Here is a 17,000-nt window from a genome sequence, read left to right on the forward strand (position 1 = left end):
AGTAATTAGACATCTGCTGTCTTGAGAAGAGTCATGAGCTGTTCTCCTTTCTGTCCAGTTTGTGTCCTGTGGTGATACAACTCCTCCACAAAGTCTGTTGTCTTGGACAGCTTAAATGGCTTTATTCCTAGACCCTGTTGTTCTGGCTGGCTGAGTTCCTCTTCATCAATATACACTTACCTTACAGGTAATTTGGCATTTCAACATGGACTTATAATAAAGTATAGAAATGAATTGCAGATTTATTTTAGTTTTCTCTAGGGTTTTCTCTATTCCTTTAAGCTCTGTGTGTGGCATTCGGGCCTCTCTATTGTATTGTAAAGCTGTCGTATGTGGAATCTATACTAATTAGCTACCTTTCTTACTCTTCTTCCAGTAACCCTTGTACAGTATGTTTCTGGAGAAAGAAGGCCAGATGGACCTGTACTGACAGGTGAATTGCTTGTAGCAAAATATGCCATTTGTTACCTCAGTAACAATGTAATGGCAAGGATTTTTGCATACTTTCCTGTTTTCCTCAGGTCAAAACAATAGGTTTTATTGGTACTATTTGTTGGCGGGGGGTGTGTGCATTTGTTTCAAGACAGAGAGCGGCTAGATCTGGATTTGCCTTACTTCCATACACTCTGCTCTGCTAACAGGTTATGCAGCTCCTGGGCCTAAAACTGCACAGAAGCCTACTGCAATCTAAGGCATTTTTTCATTGTTAAATAGCAAATCACTCATAAACCCAGTTCTGATTTAATATATATATATGGGTAAGTTTTACATTCACAATGTAAATATTTTACTATCTTTGCTAAAATACAATTGTTGGCATGATGCCATATCTTCTAGTGAATCCCAATAGTTGGAAATAGCAATAGTTTTATGTGCTGAGCTTTTACAGGAATGTAGCAAACAGAACTGAGCATGCTCTTTAAAGATCAGGATTCCCCCTTTGACAGAGAAGTGACATTTATTGCCTATGAAACAACACATTCCTGGAGAAAACTTGATAAAGTAACATAGCAAGCTAATGTACTGAAGCGGTTTTCACATTCATTTTGGTTGTGGACAGTACTGTTCTTATGAATTCCTACAACATGATATAAAATTGTTTTACAAGACTCATCTTTGAGGAGACATAGAATCATAGTCTTTTCTTTGCAACAACATTCCTCATAATTTTTTCAGAAAGTAAATTAAAGCTACTCACTTTACTACCTAAATAATTATATTCTATCAACCTGAAACTCAGTAAGATAGCTCTACAGTAGCCTTTCCTTCAGCAGGTTCCAGTAACAGTGGGAGCTTTAACCCTAGACTACTGTTTATCATTTCCAGTTCTAAGCTGCTTTTTTTTCATCAGCAGTCCTCGACCACTCCTCCCTCTTCCCTCCCTCCATTCTCTGCTGTTGCTTTCACTCAGACCTTCAGTTCCTTTCCTCTATCTTTATTTTGTTCTACTTCCCATCATTCTCGCCCTCTAGCCATTTCAAATACTGTCTGTTTCTTCATTATCTTTGATTCTCTCTCCTCCTTCTCCGTGTAGGTTTGCTTTCCCAAACCATACCACCTTGATGAATCCTAGTACATAATCAAATACAGCATGAAATCAGCGTAACAGCAGATTGTTGGCAGATTGGAAAAAATAAATCCTCAGCTGATAAAAATGTGATGACTTAGCTAAATATGAAAGGAGAATTATTTCCCACTGTTCACCCAAAGCTTTTCCTATGCAGCCCTTTTCTTTTATGGGTTACTTTCATCATTACTTATGACTTGGTTTTATAAGCGAAGCAATGAAATGCTTTTTCTCTACCCTTGTGTGCTGAACGGATTGGTTTGTAGGGAGCATTAAAGGCACTCGCACATGCCTGGTCCTGAAATCTGCCCCAAGCAGCCTGGGAGGAAGAAAACTTGGAAAGGAAGGGGAGTATGTATGATGACAGGGACAAGAAAATAGAGCACTGATTTCCTAAATTCTAAAAGATTTGATGTATAATTTTAAGGATTCAGTTTCTGTATCCTAAATTGCAATTAATATCTCCTCTTCTGCATCCCTCCAGATTGCATTACTGTTTACACTAAAACTGCACTAGAATCCTCTGCTGAAAGAGCCACAGAAATGCTTACTAACACACAATATGGGGGAAAAAACTCTCTGCTTTCTGATTCTGGATCAAAAGTATTTGTTAATAAGGTGTAATAGTGGAAAGTTGATAGCACAATATTTCTCTTAACATTTCAAATTTAATATATCCTGTCAAGACGACAAGTCAAGGATGATGCAAATTCTCAGCTAACCCCTACATGTCCCAGTTCCACCCTCTTCCAGAATGTTATGATAGGTGGTAGATCAAATTTGGGGAAAAAAAAATTACAATAATATTAATGATTGCTAGCAATAATCCTTGTTTATACAGCTGAAAAGAGGGGAGTAGATTAAAGTATCCACTTGAGACTCCTCTTATATGTTGGTCACTTCAGTCAAAAGATAAGACTTTTAGATGTAAAGTGTTTCTTTTAGAGATGAGTTCTCTAGCAGAAGGTGATTGTGCTACATCAGCCTCTGAAGCATAGAGGTAAGACAAGACAATTTTTAGCCAGTTATGTTCTCTTCTTTATACTAAAGAAGTTGATCATGATTTTAGGAGATTTCCCAAGCTAGTCTGGTACGTAAGATAGGTTCAAGGGCAACTATGTTAAGACTGAGTTGCTGCCCTTGTTATTTTTCTAATAAAGAGGCCCTACTACTTGTTCTGCCCATTAGGTAAAGCTTGAGTAAATTGATTTCCTATAAAGAAACAGAGTAGTTGCGGTTCATCTTCTTACTGTCTAATAAAAGACTTGCACAGACCTGTCACTGCTGTTATTCTAAGCTTCTGTACTTTGCAAGACAAGGCTCTTTCACCATAAAACTCAGTAGATCGTGTCTCCAGCCTTCCCCTAATTTTACTGTATGCAAGAGGAAAGGGATCTTTTAACAGATTACTCTCTGAATTCTCTGCTCTCTGAAGACTTTTTTCCTCTTCTCAGAGACAAGGTTTACTTCTAAAGAAATACTCTCTATGCCTCTATGAGACTTGAATGAATTTTCCTTTAGTTAGTTAAAGCTGTATTCTATTCTAATAACGTTATAGTAATCTGCAAATGTTCTTTAGCGAACAACTGCTGTGGCGTTCCACTGCTAAGACAGGATTAATTAACTAAAATGACTAAAGTGCAGGGTATCCTCTACAACAAGTTTTTTTTGATACAAACTCTGTTTTATCTATCTCTTCTAAATATATTCAGCTATGGGAAAAACTGGCATTCAATGGGTTTCCATGACAGCAGCTGAGGTAAAACTAGACCAGCTATTCCAAACGTTGCTCATTGAAAGGCACTGATCAGAGAGGTTGATTTGGCAATGTGATTATGGGAGAGCAAAGAACAGAGTTGCAAGAATCTTAGGTTATCATAACCAAGGAGAAATGCAGCATATGAGTAACAGGAAGAGGCTGCAAGTCTGAGATGGCTAAGAATTACTGGAGCTAGTAAGCTGCCTCATAAAGGCATAAATACATATTAACAGTATATGGCAAAACGAGCTCTTACGAAGAGTGCTGTACTCTGAAAACAAGAGGGGACATAGAGGTTGACTTGCATACGTAAACAAGGAGAATAAGTGAAGACAGTAATTTTGTTTGGGTTTGGTATAAGTGTACTGATAGACTGTACTGATATATGTACAGCATCAAATAGTTGACTTAATCCCAGTGACTGCTTACGTGTTTTCATTCGAAGTCCTAATATGCCTAAAATGCTACTAAAACCAAACCTGCAGCACTTGCTGTCTAGCACTGACATTTTCATCTACTCGAATGTGGATCATCCTGGATAAATGAGTTAGCCCTCTGATTTGTTCTACATGTTAGTTAGTTAATAAACATCTACCTGGGATTATTCTTGAATTTGATTCTTTCCTTAATTTTCCTTTTTAAACCAGGAGCTGTAAAGGAATTGGGAGCTAATTGATTGGAAGCACCAGTTGATTTGGCTGCCAATTCAATGCAGTGGAACAGTTTCTGATCCCTAAGCACTTTGGTAATTTGCTTCTACTTCTTAACCTTTGGACAACATAAGGGCTGACTAATGTTTTAAAATCTTAACGCTAACTCTAGGTAGACTGTAAAATCTCTCAGAAATGGGTGTACTACATGTATTTTTAACAAAGCAACTATAAGTAATAGCTTAGAAGAGACACTGAGAAAACTACAAGCCAGGAAGTAAAATATTACAAGCAACAAGTTGAGACATCTGCATTAATTATGCTGAATAACCATACGAACCTTATGGATAATTCATTACATACTTTTACATTCAAATAATTAGTACATGATTACCAGAAGAAATTTCTACTTGATTAAATAGCTTCAGCACTCTGAAGCACTTTTACCTGCAAAGGAAGTAGAATGCTCCAATTACAAGAACTCCTAGAAGAAGTAGTGAAGCCAAGAAAGCTGCAAACAGGTCACCTTTTGTTTGGGACTTGATGCTAGGCAGCAAAACCTCCTCACAACGGGCTCCTGTGTAATTCTCAATACACCTGGGAAACCAAGTTTTATTTGGATTAGATGGTAACTTGTCATCTAATACGAAAAGCACAAAGGCTTCTTTTTGGTCTTAAGCGGGGAGAGAACTTGTTATGGCATAATTCAAGGTTTATATTTGCTTCACAGCAAGTTTTGTTATGGAATTTCCACTCACCTCATATTTCTGGAACAAAGGGAATTGGGCATGTTGGGCACCAAGTTTATTTTCTGATCCATACTGCTTTTATATATTAAACCATATCTTTCTTAACACATTCATTGGATTAGCAGTATACTTCACAATGGTGTACTTCGCAGTTAAATCTGCCTCCTCCACTGGCAGATTTAATTAATTAAATCCACCTCTTTAGTGTTAACTGTGTCATCCCACTGGTTCTCACACAGTAGTCATGCTTTCTTTTTCCCCTTTCATGTAACTTTCTAGCTTTCTTTGTTGAAGAGCTAGTACTGTCAGCTAAATAGATCAAGGAAATGGGAATTCATTGAGACACAGTACACCTTAAATTGCAGAAGTAGTTTATGCAGTGTAATAATTCATGCCAGAACACGTTACATGCTTGGTGAATGACCCTCTCTTGGAGAGACCTAGCTAAAAGTCTTCTCTACTATGCTTATTTTATGTACTGAGCTTCTGAAAACTTCTTCTGAAGAAAGGATTTAAATGAATATGGTATTTTACCATGGTAAAATGAATGGCTTAGTAATTCATATTGAGTCAAAAATAGATAATTTGAAGCTAAACTCATCTTCATTTGTCTTATATTTGCACTTATTCTGCTAAGTTTTCTTAAGGAATTTATTGCATTATGGAAAATGGAAAGCACTTCATTCAATAACTACATTCTGCATGTATCTTTTATGTATGTAAATTTGCTTCTCTCTATTTGTATTACTAAAGATCTTGCTCCTTCTTGCTATTTCTGGCACTGAAATCATAATAATCTGTGACATAAGCAATTTCAGGCTCCAGCTGAGAAAAATGGGCTGAACTCTGTAACATACTTGAAGTTCTCAACTGCCATTGGCAGCTGCAAGGCCTAATTTCAGATGAGGGATAAGAAGGCAGAGTGGGGAGGAACTGCCAAAAAAGAAAGATGTCTAGTATATCTAAATAAGACAAATGGATCACTGTGAGCATACCACCAGGCATGCTTGATGTGACCCCCAGCACTGCTTTCCGTAGATTATGGACCACTATTTCAGTACTACTGGTCTAAACTATTGCACAAAGAATTACTACCATTTCTTTTAATTCTTTGCCTTTGGAAATAAAATGGAAGATTTGGACACTAGAAAAAAGATTCAATTATCATCATATATTAAAGCTGTGCAACTGATCAAACAGCCATCATTTACTAAGGACAATGTGAGACTTTTCAAAGTTACTATGTTTGGCTGCTGGGAGAAGGAAGGGTAGGCAGACTGCTCTGATTGCTTGAGATAATGTTGCAGATATTTACTGTAAGTATAGTGGCATTTCAGTGGCCCATTTCTGAAATACTGTAGAATACTTTAAGAATAGAAGTGTAGTCTGAGTGGGGCATTGTTCTCTAGCAAGTGAGAAATGCTTTGGAGAGCTGAATAGAATAACAGGGATAGAAAATGGAATATAAAATTCATAGAAGTATTCTTGAATACCAATGAAAACTGGAGAATAATGCAAGGCTAAAATGATACAGGAAGAAAAAATAAATAGGTTTTGGCATCAAACTAAGGCTCATGGAAAAGTTCTAGAGAATGAGTATAAAGGGAGTAAGTCAGTAGCCTAAAGAGAAAAATGAAGCAGGAAGAAGAAAAGACAGTCCTTCTAGCTGAAGAGAATTGCATATAGGATTAGGTAAAAGGCTAGGGTTAGAGAACTGTTGTGATGTAGAAAATACTGTCATATAACCTAAAACTGATGGAGTATCTATTGGTTACATTTAAATAAACAAAATTATAGCTAATGTGACCCTACCAACAGGCTCTGTTACAGTTAGGGCATTTCTGAAAATCCAAATGTTCAAATATTGGCTTGCACAAGCTTTTATGAAGTCATCAGTGCTGACGTACAAACAGATGAAGGACTATGTTAAATATAGAAGCAACTGATGCTTTAAGACAACCAAGAGAGGGAAAGGTTTCTACTGTAAGTCCTTTCCTAAAATTGGTGGGAAAGAAACTAAGTAGACTTCAGTAATTAGCAGTGGAACTCACTCAGAAGATCTGCTTATCCTGTTGCATTAGCAGAGCTCTAATAATTTCAGTGGAGTTACATACACAGTGACTGCAAGCAAGACAGAAAAGTAGTCTCTAACAAGCATGTGGGCTATGAACGTAATCCAGACTGATGGGATCTATATAGTGTCTCCTAGAGGTAGTCAGTCTTACTATACGCAGCCTTAAAAGCCAGTAGCAACTCATAGTTTATCTTGCTTGTAATGGATGCCTAAAAGTAGAGCACAAGTTAAGCATGAGACACTTAGGGTTGTTAATATGGCAGGCAACTGTGCTTCTGCACTTGAATGAATGAATGCAAAAGACAGAGAAGCCTGCTTCTAGGCTATAGTAAGAGGGAGTTACACCAATTAAGTCTTGTGGTCACTAGGCCAGGTCTTGCTGTTGCACAACATCATCCGCATGCTGTTAGCCTGCTGTTTCAGCACATGCTGTCTGTTGGCTTTAGATGGTTCTACTATGTAGCATTCCAAAGTTGATTTTTAAAATGGAAAAAAGGTCTTTCCTCCTCTAAGAAATGAGAATTTCCAATTCAATCAGAGTTGAAAGACAACAGCCTTCAAATGTTTGAGAAAAAGCTGTGGGACTAGAAACTCCCATTTTCAGATAGCATCCAGATTTCTGCTTTCCTAGATCCTGCACATGCATGCACACACACCCACTTCTCTTGTCAGAGGAGATGAGCCAGCCTTAACTGTTGTATACAAACTTACTATAGGAGCTGTGCTGGAGACAAAACACGAACATAATATATGTAAAGAAACCCACATAATCTTTCAACATAGGATATTAATCAAAACTACCCATATCAGCATTGATACAAGGTGGAAGGAAATAGACTGCACTGGGCAAGATGTCAGGAGATGACCAGCAGGTCTGCAATTATATTGATCCTCTACAATCTGATCAGTAACTAAAATATAAGCGTAACAGCCCTCCAATAACACAAGGCACTACTGCTGTCTATTTGCAGATGCAGTTCATGAGACAGTGCAAGTGATCTACTGCCTGTCTGATTTAGGTAAGAAGGTAAGGTTTCTTTCTCTTCCAGACTCTAAGGTGGGTGTCATAAGCAAGTATCTGACAGACTTTAAAAATGGAAGTAGGATTTGAGTCAAATATGCACACAGACACTCCCATTGCTTAGTATTATACTATACGAGTATTGACTTTAGTTTTCCTTTCATCTTCCTTCAGTCAGGAAAAAGCTGGATGCTTCTTGGTATAAAAATTACTTGCATGTAAATACAAATCTCTAAGCAGAAAAAGACAGCTGAAAAATTATCTGCTTGTCAATGCAATTCAGATTACGTGGCTGATAGCTTCCAAATCACCATAATCTTTAGTCTGTAGCAAGCTCCTAAAAGTTGTCCTAATCCATATACCAATGGGCATCTAGTAAGTATGAATATATCAACAAGCAATGGCAAAGTTAATTGGAAGCCCTAAGCAGCTTTTTAAAAAGTTTTGTGTTCAGAGGAGTTTCAAAACTTGCTCTGAAGCTGTATTCATATACATAGAAAGTAAAATAAAACTCATGCTACTACTGGGGAGAAGTTGAAAGAATGGGTTATTTTCCCCTAAAAGTTTCTTAGCTATGTGTTTATATGGCAAGCTTTACCATATCTGGCAATGGTATGAATTTTGATCACTAATACTTTTCAAACACATAAGATAATGCTGCATTTTATATTTTTGTTGTGGTTTAACCCTAGCTAGCAACTAAACACCACACAGCCACTCGCTCACTTCCCCCAGCTCCGGTGAGATGGGGGAGAGAATTGGGAGAGTAAAAGTAAGAAAACTCATGGGTTGAGATAAGAGCAGCTTAATAATTGAAATAAAGTAAAATAGTAGTAGTAATAATAATAAAAGAATATACAAAGCAAGTGATGCACGATGCAATTGCTCACCACCCACTGACCAATGCCTAGCCAGTCCGCAAGCAGCGATCGCTGCCCCCCGGCCATATATACTGAGCATGATGTCATGTGGTATGGAATACCCCATTGGCCAGTTAGGTCAGCTTTCCTGGCCGTGCTCCCTCTCAGCTTCTTGGGCACCTGGCAGAGCACAGGAAGCTGAAAAGTCCTTGACTAGGGTAAGCGCTACTTAGCAACAACTAAGACATCAGTGTGTTATCAACATTCTTCTCATCCTAAATCCAAAACACAGCACTATACCAGCTCCTAGGAAGAAAATTAACTCTATCCCAGCTGAAACCAGGACAATTTTATGTCCCATTAAAAATAAATCTTAATTATTGACTTTTTTTTGCTATACTTCTGGTGTATATTCTAACTTTTATTCCTACTTTTCAAGCTAAAAGCAGAATTGAAAAATACTAATTGGACACTGTGTTTTCAGAAGAGCCTGGGGTATGCGAAAGTATAGTTTTGGAGGCAGAGAAAGAAGAAAAGCCCAGATGAGTGGGAAGCCCTTCACCGGCAACTTGCAGTGCGTATATTCTGAAGTCTTATGGCAGAGCAAGTATATCGCTTGTGGTGACATTTGACAAAGAGAATGAAGGACATTTAGTGGGCATGGTGGTGTTGGGTTGACAGTTGGACTTGATGATCTTAGAGGTCTTTTCCAACCTTAATGATTCTATGATTCTAAGGACCCATCTCAGAGAAAGAGCCAGACAAGGATGGGGTATACAGAAAGTGATAGAAGGAATTTGCACGGGATTTATTGGATTAGTATAGGAAAGGTGGAGGAGAGATTGGATTAGAGTAGAAGCAAAGGAAGGGGAAAGTGGAGATATCCATACACAAGAATTTCAGGGAGGAGGTTTCTACGGTCTGCCTCTGCCCCTTGCAGAATGCCTGAACGCACTGCCCTCTGCAGAATATGATCCCTTCATTAAAAGGAGAGCATTCACTATTAATTTCTGCGTGTACTGCCCTCAGAAGCAGAGGAGCGTGTGTTTGTGTGGTCTTACACCATCTGTATTTTGTCTGAAATACAGAAAGAAGGCTTTCAGAAATCTGCCGTGTATAAGACAAAATGGAAATACCAGAGCTTCCTCTCAGACAACAAAATCTTAACTTAATTCTGCACTGCATTAATTAATGATTATGGGACAGCTGCACATCAGGTGCTGAGGCAAACAGCTTTCAGCCTCATGTTTTATGATACACCTGAGGCAGCAGCTTTTCCATCCTTCTCCATTCTGCTGCATGTTTATTTAGTACATTTGAGCATTCCTGGGTTTGAAGCTTATCTTGTTTATGGTGACAGGTGCGCCTTTCGCTGCTGAGCACGTTAACTCATTGTTAGGAGAGGAATGAGGGAAGATGGCAGCTGAGCAACTTCATGTTTTAACACACATCAGCTGTATTTAAAATCTGCTAATGTTGCACAGGGGAGGGGGGGCAACTACTGTTTTGTTTCTATTAAATCTCTACCTTGCATATATATCCATTTCTGAACGGTAAAAATAACTGAAATTCCAAATGTAAACAATGGGTCTTAATTTGTTAGCATGCTACAAAATACGTATTTCTAAAGAATCATGCAGTTTTCCTAGTTACATTGTGAAATTACTTCCAATGATGTTGCATCAGGTAATCTGGACTAACTATGTTTAGCACAACACATTTGTGTAAATAAGTAGCATGTCAAGGCAAATGTGTTTTAAGGTATTTTTACAGTTTGTTAGTCTGTTCTTGCTCCATTTCCCCCTTTTAATTAATGCTGTACTAATGATCATTCAGCCTTTGATTCTAAAACTGATGCAATTTTTCTGTTGGTGGGAGATGATAATTTGAGAACACTTGAAAGCTTTAGGTGGGATTTGGCAGAAACCTGCGTCAAAGAAACTTTGCGCAACTGTGTGATGATGCCAGTCTTGAGGTTCCAAAGCACCAAATATTTTTCTGAATTCTGCTGAATAGTGATGCATTTTTTCTGTTGTTTCTATTCACATCACTGCTGATTACTAAGATATCTGTGTGTAAACAAAACCTTTCTCATCTATAATTAGCCTTCTCTGACTGATTAAGGAACACGCTTAGAATGAGGACATGCTTAAATAGAATGCTTCTATTTAAACCCATATAACTTCATAATCAACCACTAGATACAGAAGAAAAATACCTGATAATTTAAATTCAATAAGATTGCCTGAGTATAACAGAAACGCTCTTAAGATGTTACTTTTCTGCTTCAGCAGATTATAAAATCCTCTAGTACCTGAATTACAAATTACTTCATTTGGAGCCCTTTTAAAGTGGAAATTATCTACGCTGACTAGCCCGTGCTCCTGAAGAATGAATTGTTCTGAGTATTTGTTACTTTATATTTACAGTTATTGCATCAAATACACCTTCCTCATTACACAGTCTAGCAATAGTTGAAAGGGTGCTTTGAAATTCTATAACTGATGCTGTTTAGTCTAACCATTCTCTTCTCATTTCAGTATTTTAATATCAATAATATGGGATTCTTTCTAGGGTAAAAAAGCGTATTTCAGTATGTTTTACTTTTTGTGTGTGTAGTATTCATTTTACATCGCATAAGCTTGCAAGGTTTAGCAGTTAGAATAAATCATCATCATACAGCACTTCCGAGCTTTATCCTTACTTCTGGACCTGATTCATTGTATGCCATTGGACAATATGCTTAATGACAGTGATATGCTGTGTATATTTTTCCATGAACATTTACCACAAAATTTCCTCTTCTCTCCTCATCTACTAGATGAGTTTACATGCTTGAGTTTAAATGTTTAAATTGAACTGTCCCAAACAAAAGAAAGAAATAATTTAATTAGGCATCTTGGAAAAGATTTTGTTTCCTTCTTCAACTGTTTCATCCAGTTATCATTAGTTATAGCTCAAGATTGAAGAGGGAGCAGAAGTTGCCATGGAAGAAAAAAAGGTAATATCTTTAAGTGTATGTAATAGGTGTCTGAATGCTTATTATTATGTTAAATAAACCCATTAAATTAACCATGATTTATTTTGATGAACGATAACTCAGAATTAGTAAATGCAGAACCATGAAAAATTAGAATTTAATTTGTCATCTTATGTCTTGGTAAATGAGAACAAACGGATAGGGCTGTATTTACGCAGGAAACGTATCCACATGCAAAAATAGGAAGTACTTCTTTTCCAGTGTGCTATATAGGCTTCAAAAAGAAGAATGGTCCCATAAATGAATGGTGTAAGAAGTATCTATATTTGCTGCCTTGATGTTTCTTTATCAAGTGGTCTTTGGCTGTCATTGTAAAGCTGCCCTTTGAGTATTTCAGTGAGATTCAGAGAACATAGTAAGTCTTGAATTATGTTCTTTTTTCCCCTTAAAAGGTTATATTCCTTTTTGCGCCTCCTCATTTTGTTCAGGTCAGGCCATTTTATATTATAAGAATTTTTGCAATATGATTCATCTGGAAGGAAAACTGAGAATGTCCTTTGCCTTTCTGAATGCCTTTCCTACAGTCTATAGTCCATGAAGCAAAGGGTATTTTGTTCCTTTCTGTATTGTAATCAGGGAAGGAAATATGGCTCTAAATATAGATATCATCCTGAATGCATACGTAACTGAGTACTGTTGCACCTGTCAAACAAGTATACACCGAGTATATACGTTTATTTTTCTCATATTGTCATGTCTCTGCAAGCTAGGTAAGTAATCTGAGCATGAATTACTAAATTTGGCACAGCCATAGGTAATAGGTATTTTCTTTTATATAACGTTTTAACAGTAATTTCTTAAAGAAGCAAAATGGAGAAATAGTCTTTTAGACAGCTACTGTCCAATACTTAAACACACAACTTTAGTTTCACTGACCTGCAGAATGGACTGGATACAGTAGGAATCATATAACAAATCCCTCCATTTAAACAAAAAGATCCATAACTGGTGCCACAGAGTTCTTCATGATCTTAAAAATAAGACCAAAACAAACACAGAGAAAAATAGAGACTTCCATATTTTTATCAATAAAAGGAGATCTTAATTATACTTTTGGGGAGTAGGGGTGGCTTCCTTAAAAGAAACAAACAAACAAAAAACAAACCAAAAAGACCCCACCAAAACAAACCACCACACACAAACAAAACCACCCTATGAAGAAATAAGGTATCAGTCTTGCCTTCCAGGCCAGCAACATATAGCACTATTTATCTTGCAGAATTGTTTCATGTAACAATATGAACAAAAAGATCATAAATTTATCACCGTATCAGATGTAAAGCACCTAAATTATATGAATAAATGCAAAATTTCTCTTGCAGTGAGAGGAACTTCTGAATTCTCTGTTACTTCATTTGCCTTTCATGACCACAAACTGTACTGAGTACAGTGATTCACATGATGACCTATATGAAGTCTGGTTTGTCCTGTTCCAGTGGCACAAACTATCTTTAGCTTAACTAGCTTCCGTCAGAGTCAGTACAGATAAACCGAGAATAGTCTCAGGTGTGGACCAGGACATTCTGAGACTGCTTCAAGCTGTATTAAGAGCTGAATCATAGTGCAGTTGGACACCACCAGGTTTTCCCACCCCCCAATTTCTAACAGCCAATGGAGGAGCTAGCCTATAAATTGTCACTTATGTAGAAGACTGCCTGTTACAATGAAATTTCCACAGATCTCAAAAAGGCTTTTTTCGAACTCAATAGGCTTCTTATATGAATTGTTAGTGTTTTAAACACAATTTCTAATAAACCCCCAAATACAGGATACTAATGTTGGCACTCGTAGCAGCAGTTGTCCATTTTATGCTTAAATAGAATATCTAATTGTACCACTTCACTCTTTTTGAAAGCAGGAAGTTGGAAGTTGGACTGCATATATTTATGATACATTTAATGCATCAGTATCTCATTTTATATATATGCATATATATTTCTTCAATCTTATGAAACCACAATATCTCAATCAAAAGAAAAATAGAGCAGTCTTCTGACATCACAAGCGTGAGAATCATGTGTTACCTCACACTTTAGGTGTTGTTTTTGCTGTTACTTCTCCCAGAAGTTCTGAAAATAAGAATTCTGCTGTCTCATTATTTATGTATGTTCTATACAAAATATAGTGTTGTTTAAGAGGAATCAAGATTTTAATTTTCTTATTGAAAATTTCTTATCTTCATGAAAAAGAGTTAGGGTTCTCCTTTATTCCTGCATAAAAAAAGTAAGGAAGTGTGACCGTAAGATATTCTACCCTAGAGGGAGCTTCTACAGCTTTGTATATAAAATAAACCTGACTTTTCTACGAGTAGAAGAAAAACGTAGCTATTTCTAACCCTGTGCAATAAAAACGTTGTGCATCCTGCTATCCTCTAGACCATCTCTAGTAGTTCCACTCTCCCATCTTTTCGTACATTCTTCCATTTCTATGATGGCATATAGACGTAGGAACGTGAGTTAAGTCCTTATATTATTTTAAGACAAAGGCAGTTATACCATAGAGCTCAACAGGAATTCAGTTTCATGTTCATGTTATCAAAGTGCCAGCATCCAAATGGTAACTGGACCTTTTTGCACGTGTGCAGATAAATGAGGGAGCTGCAGGAAGGGGGACGTAAGGCTGGAAAGATTGTTCATGTTTGACCTTGTTGCATTGGCTCAGGATGTGGCCTAACAGAAATGTGTGTTCTGCCCTCCCTTGTTAGAAGTTAAATGGACATTTATTTTAACTCTGAAGCTTTCTACTGGCAATTCATTTACTGCAGGTTCACTCTTAAAAGACTTTTAAAATTATTTTGCATGGGTAACAGTTTAATTGCAGTAGGGATATAACGGTAACAGAAAAAAACAAGCAGGTTTTTAAACAAGAACTATAAATTATTTTATTTTAGTCTATTCAAACGTAACAGTGGAACTTCTGTGGCAGTGTAATTAATTTGAAGACTACATCCTTCCTTAAATGAAGAGAGGATATTAAATACATGAACAGTGTATCAGGATATCTATACAATTATAAGAATCAAGACAGAAAAAGCAAAACTCTCAACTTTGACCTGCTCTCAACTCTATTAAGCATTTGAGGAAATTAAGTGTTGTTGAAATTCTACCAGATGGAAAAGCAAGATGATGGAAGGTCGGCCCCACAGAAAAATCCCTTTAGACAGCTCATGGAAAGCCTTCAAAGAAATTCTCATGAGAATCAATGAGAACTTGTTAACCTCCTTAAAATCCTGCCTTATGGTTCTATTTCTTTTCTTCATCTTTATGCAGAAATAGGCCTGTCTCACACTGGCATAGTGGTAGAGTACTGAAAAAAACTAAATGCCTCAAGTCATTCAGGTCTCAGAACATTTGGGAGAATGATTCTTTCACTGTTATGGTGTGATCTGTGTATTAAGGACCAGCTCTGCAGTCCAACTAGACATTTCTGTTCCAGCAAAATACCTCAGGCACTCTGTCTTAGGCCTATTAGGGAAAACTGAGAGAGGTAGAGAGAGAGAACAAAAAGTGCCTAGGAAGCCTTCGAAACCTTTTTGATTGTAATTACAGACAATTTCTCTATAGGCTATTTCTTTCTAGAGCTAGACTTCTTTCCAGTGCTAAGGGAAAAATGTTAACCTTCATTTTACCAGTAATGAGATATTTGAAGAAACCTCTATGTCCATGTAGATCAGATACCCCATTTTCCATCCAATTGTGCTTTTCATTAATTCTGTTTTGTGTATTAATACTTCGCTACTACTTACTGAAAGTACTGGAGTAATACAGTACAAAGTAGATGACAGAATTATGAAAGGGAATAAAAGAAAACTCAGGATGCTCTAACACTACAAAAAAAATTTATTAATTACTAGTAGTAGTGGGTTTTGCTACAATACAAAAATATGTATTATTGTACTCCATACCCACTTCACTGAAATGCAGTAGTTTGGATCAAATTTGAAAGCTACAGCTCTGTATATGTAGACAGGAAAGTATGAAAGCAACAGCTTATCCCTTTAAATTTATAGTCGATGCAAAAGAGTATACTGGAGAATCAGAAGGGGTTCAATACAAGCCAAAACCCAATTACATTAGCATCGGTGAATGTGTTATGATTTTTCATGAGGTAAGTCAATACATTATATTAATCTAAAAATGCAAATTGTATGCTTTGAAAGTCAAATGTATACTACATTCACACTACCATAATCAAGATAGAAAAGTTTAACAAGTCAAGTGATGATGGGCAATTAAAAAAAATACAAAAGATTTAGCTTTTCAATTAATACAACTGTAGAAACTCTATCAACATATGTTCTACATAATATATATATGTATTTTGATATATCCTTCTACGTGAGAGATTAAATAAAGAGAAGTAGGACAAAAAAGTTACTTTGAAAAAAAGTCGGGTTTTGGTGGGAGGAGAAGTGAAAAGGAATGAAACAAGATTGTTCTTTCTAACGCTAGACTGTGAATACTTAAAACTGGCAGTGGTAATAGCAGCCTTTCAATACACTGATTCTCCATTATTCTTTTTGAGGACATGCAGGAAAACCTGTCCCTAAACTATCTATCTTGTCTGTTTGCATTTAAACTGTTGTAACCTGACTGTCCTATCTATTAAAAACAAAGGCTCAACACCACCTTAACCCCCAAAGAACCAAGCCAGCCTTGATAATCCGCATGTTGACTCAGCTGTCTTGCCTAGTCCAGAGGCTAAATACTACAGACTGTCTAATCCTGAAGTCTGCTAAAAGAAAAAAGGGAAGGGGGAGGAGCGGGAAATGTTGACAGAAGATAAAGGGGCTGATGCATGCTTCCTCACTTATAAGCAACTTTGGACTGTATGCTAATCAATCATGAACTGTGAAATATTAGCACTGATCAAAGCAAACGTCTCCTTAAGAGAGTTTGTACCACTGATTGGTGAATGCTAGTTTGCCAACTAGTAAGTGAAGACAGCCCTATGGAGCAGTTGTGACAATCCCAATGGCAGCTGTCAAAGTCAATGCAATTTTAATGAATTCTAATTATGTATGTATACACATCCAATACACTTCCAAGTAAAAACTTGGAAGACATTACCTGTTCGCATATTATTCCGACAACAATTTTTATTCTTGGTCAGAGGCTATTCTTCTAAAACAGCACCTAAAGACAAACATGTAAATTTAGCATGTAATTTTTAATCCCAGTGACTTTTCTCCCTGAAGAAATAGCTATTGGAATGTATCTTTCAGTGTTGCTGCTAAGACATTTGCTGTACTTTGACAGTAATACTATTATATTACATGTA

At 36.8% G+C, this 17,000-nt stretch overlaps 1 protein-coding gene across 1 annotated transcript in view; it reads right to left on the reverse strand.

Annotated features, from left to right (window-relative positions):
- Nucleotides 1-16,799, reverse strand: part of NRG4 (neuregulin 4) — a 17,327-nt gene extending 528 nt beyond the window's left edge. Inside the window, exons 1-3 of the mRNA XM_009584420.1 lie at nt 16,790-16,799; nt 12,597-12,690; nt 4,424-4,573 (exon numbers count right to left, since the gene is read on the reverse strand). Of these exons, the coding sequence (XP_009582715.1) occupies nt 4,424-4,573; nt 12,597-12,690; nt 16,790-16,799 (254 nt within the window). The remainder of the gene's footprint in view (nt 1-4,423; nt 4,574-12,596; nt 12,691-16,789) is intronic.
- Nucleotides 16,800-17,000: the final 201 nt, after the last annotated feature.

Source organism: Fulmarus glacialis, unplaced genomic scaffold, assembly GCF_000690835.1.
Source record: "Fulmarus glacialis isolate BGI_N327 unplaced genomic scaffold, ASM69083v1 scaffold44858, whole genome shotgun sequence".
NCBI classification, from domain to species: domain Eukaryota; kingdom Metazoa; phylum Chordata; class Aves; order Procellariiformes; family Procellariidae; genus Fulmarus; species Fulmarus glacialis.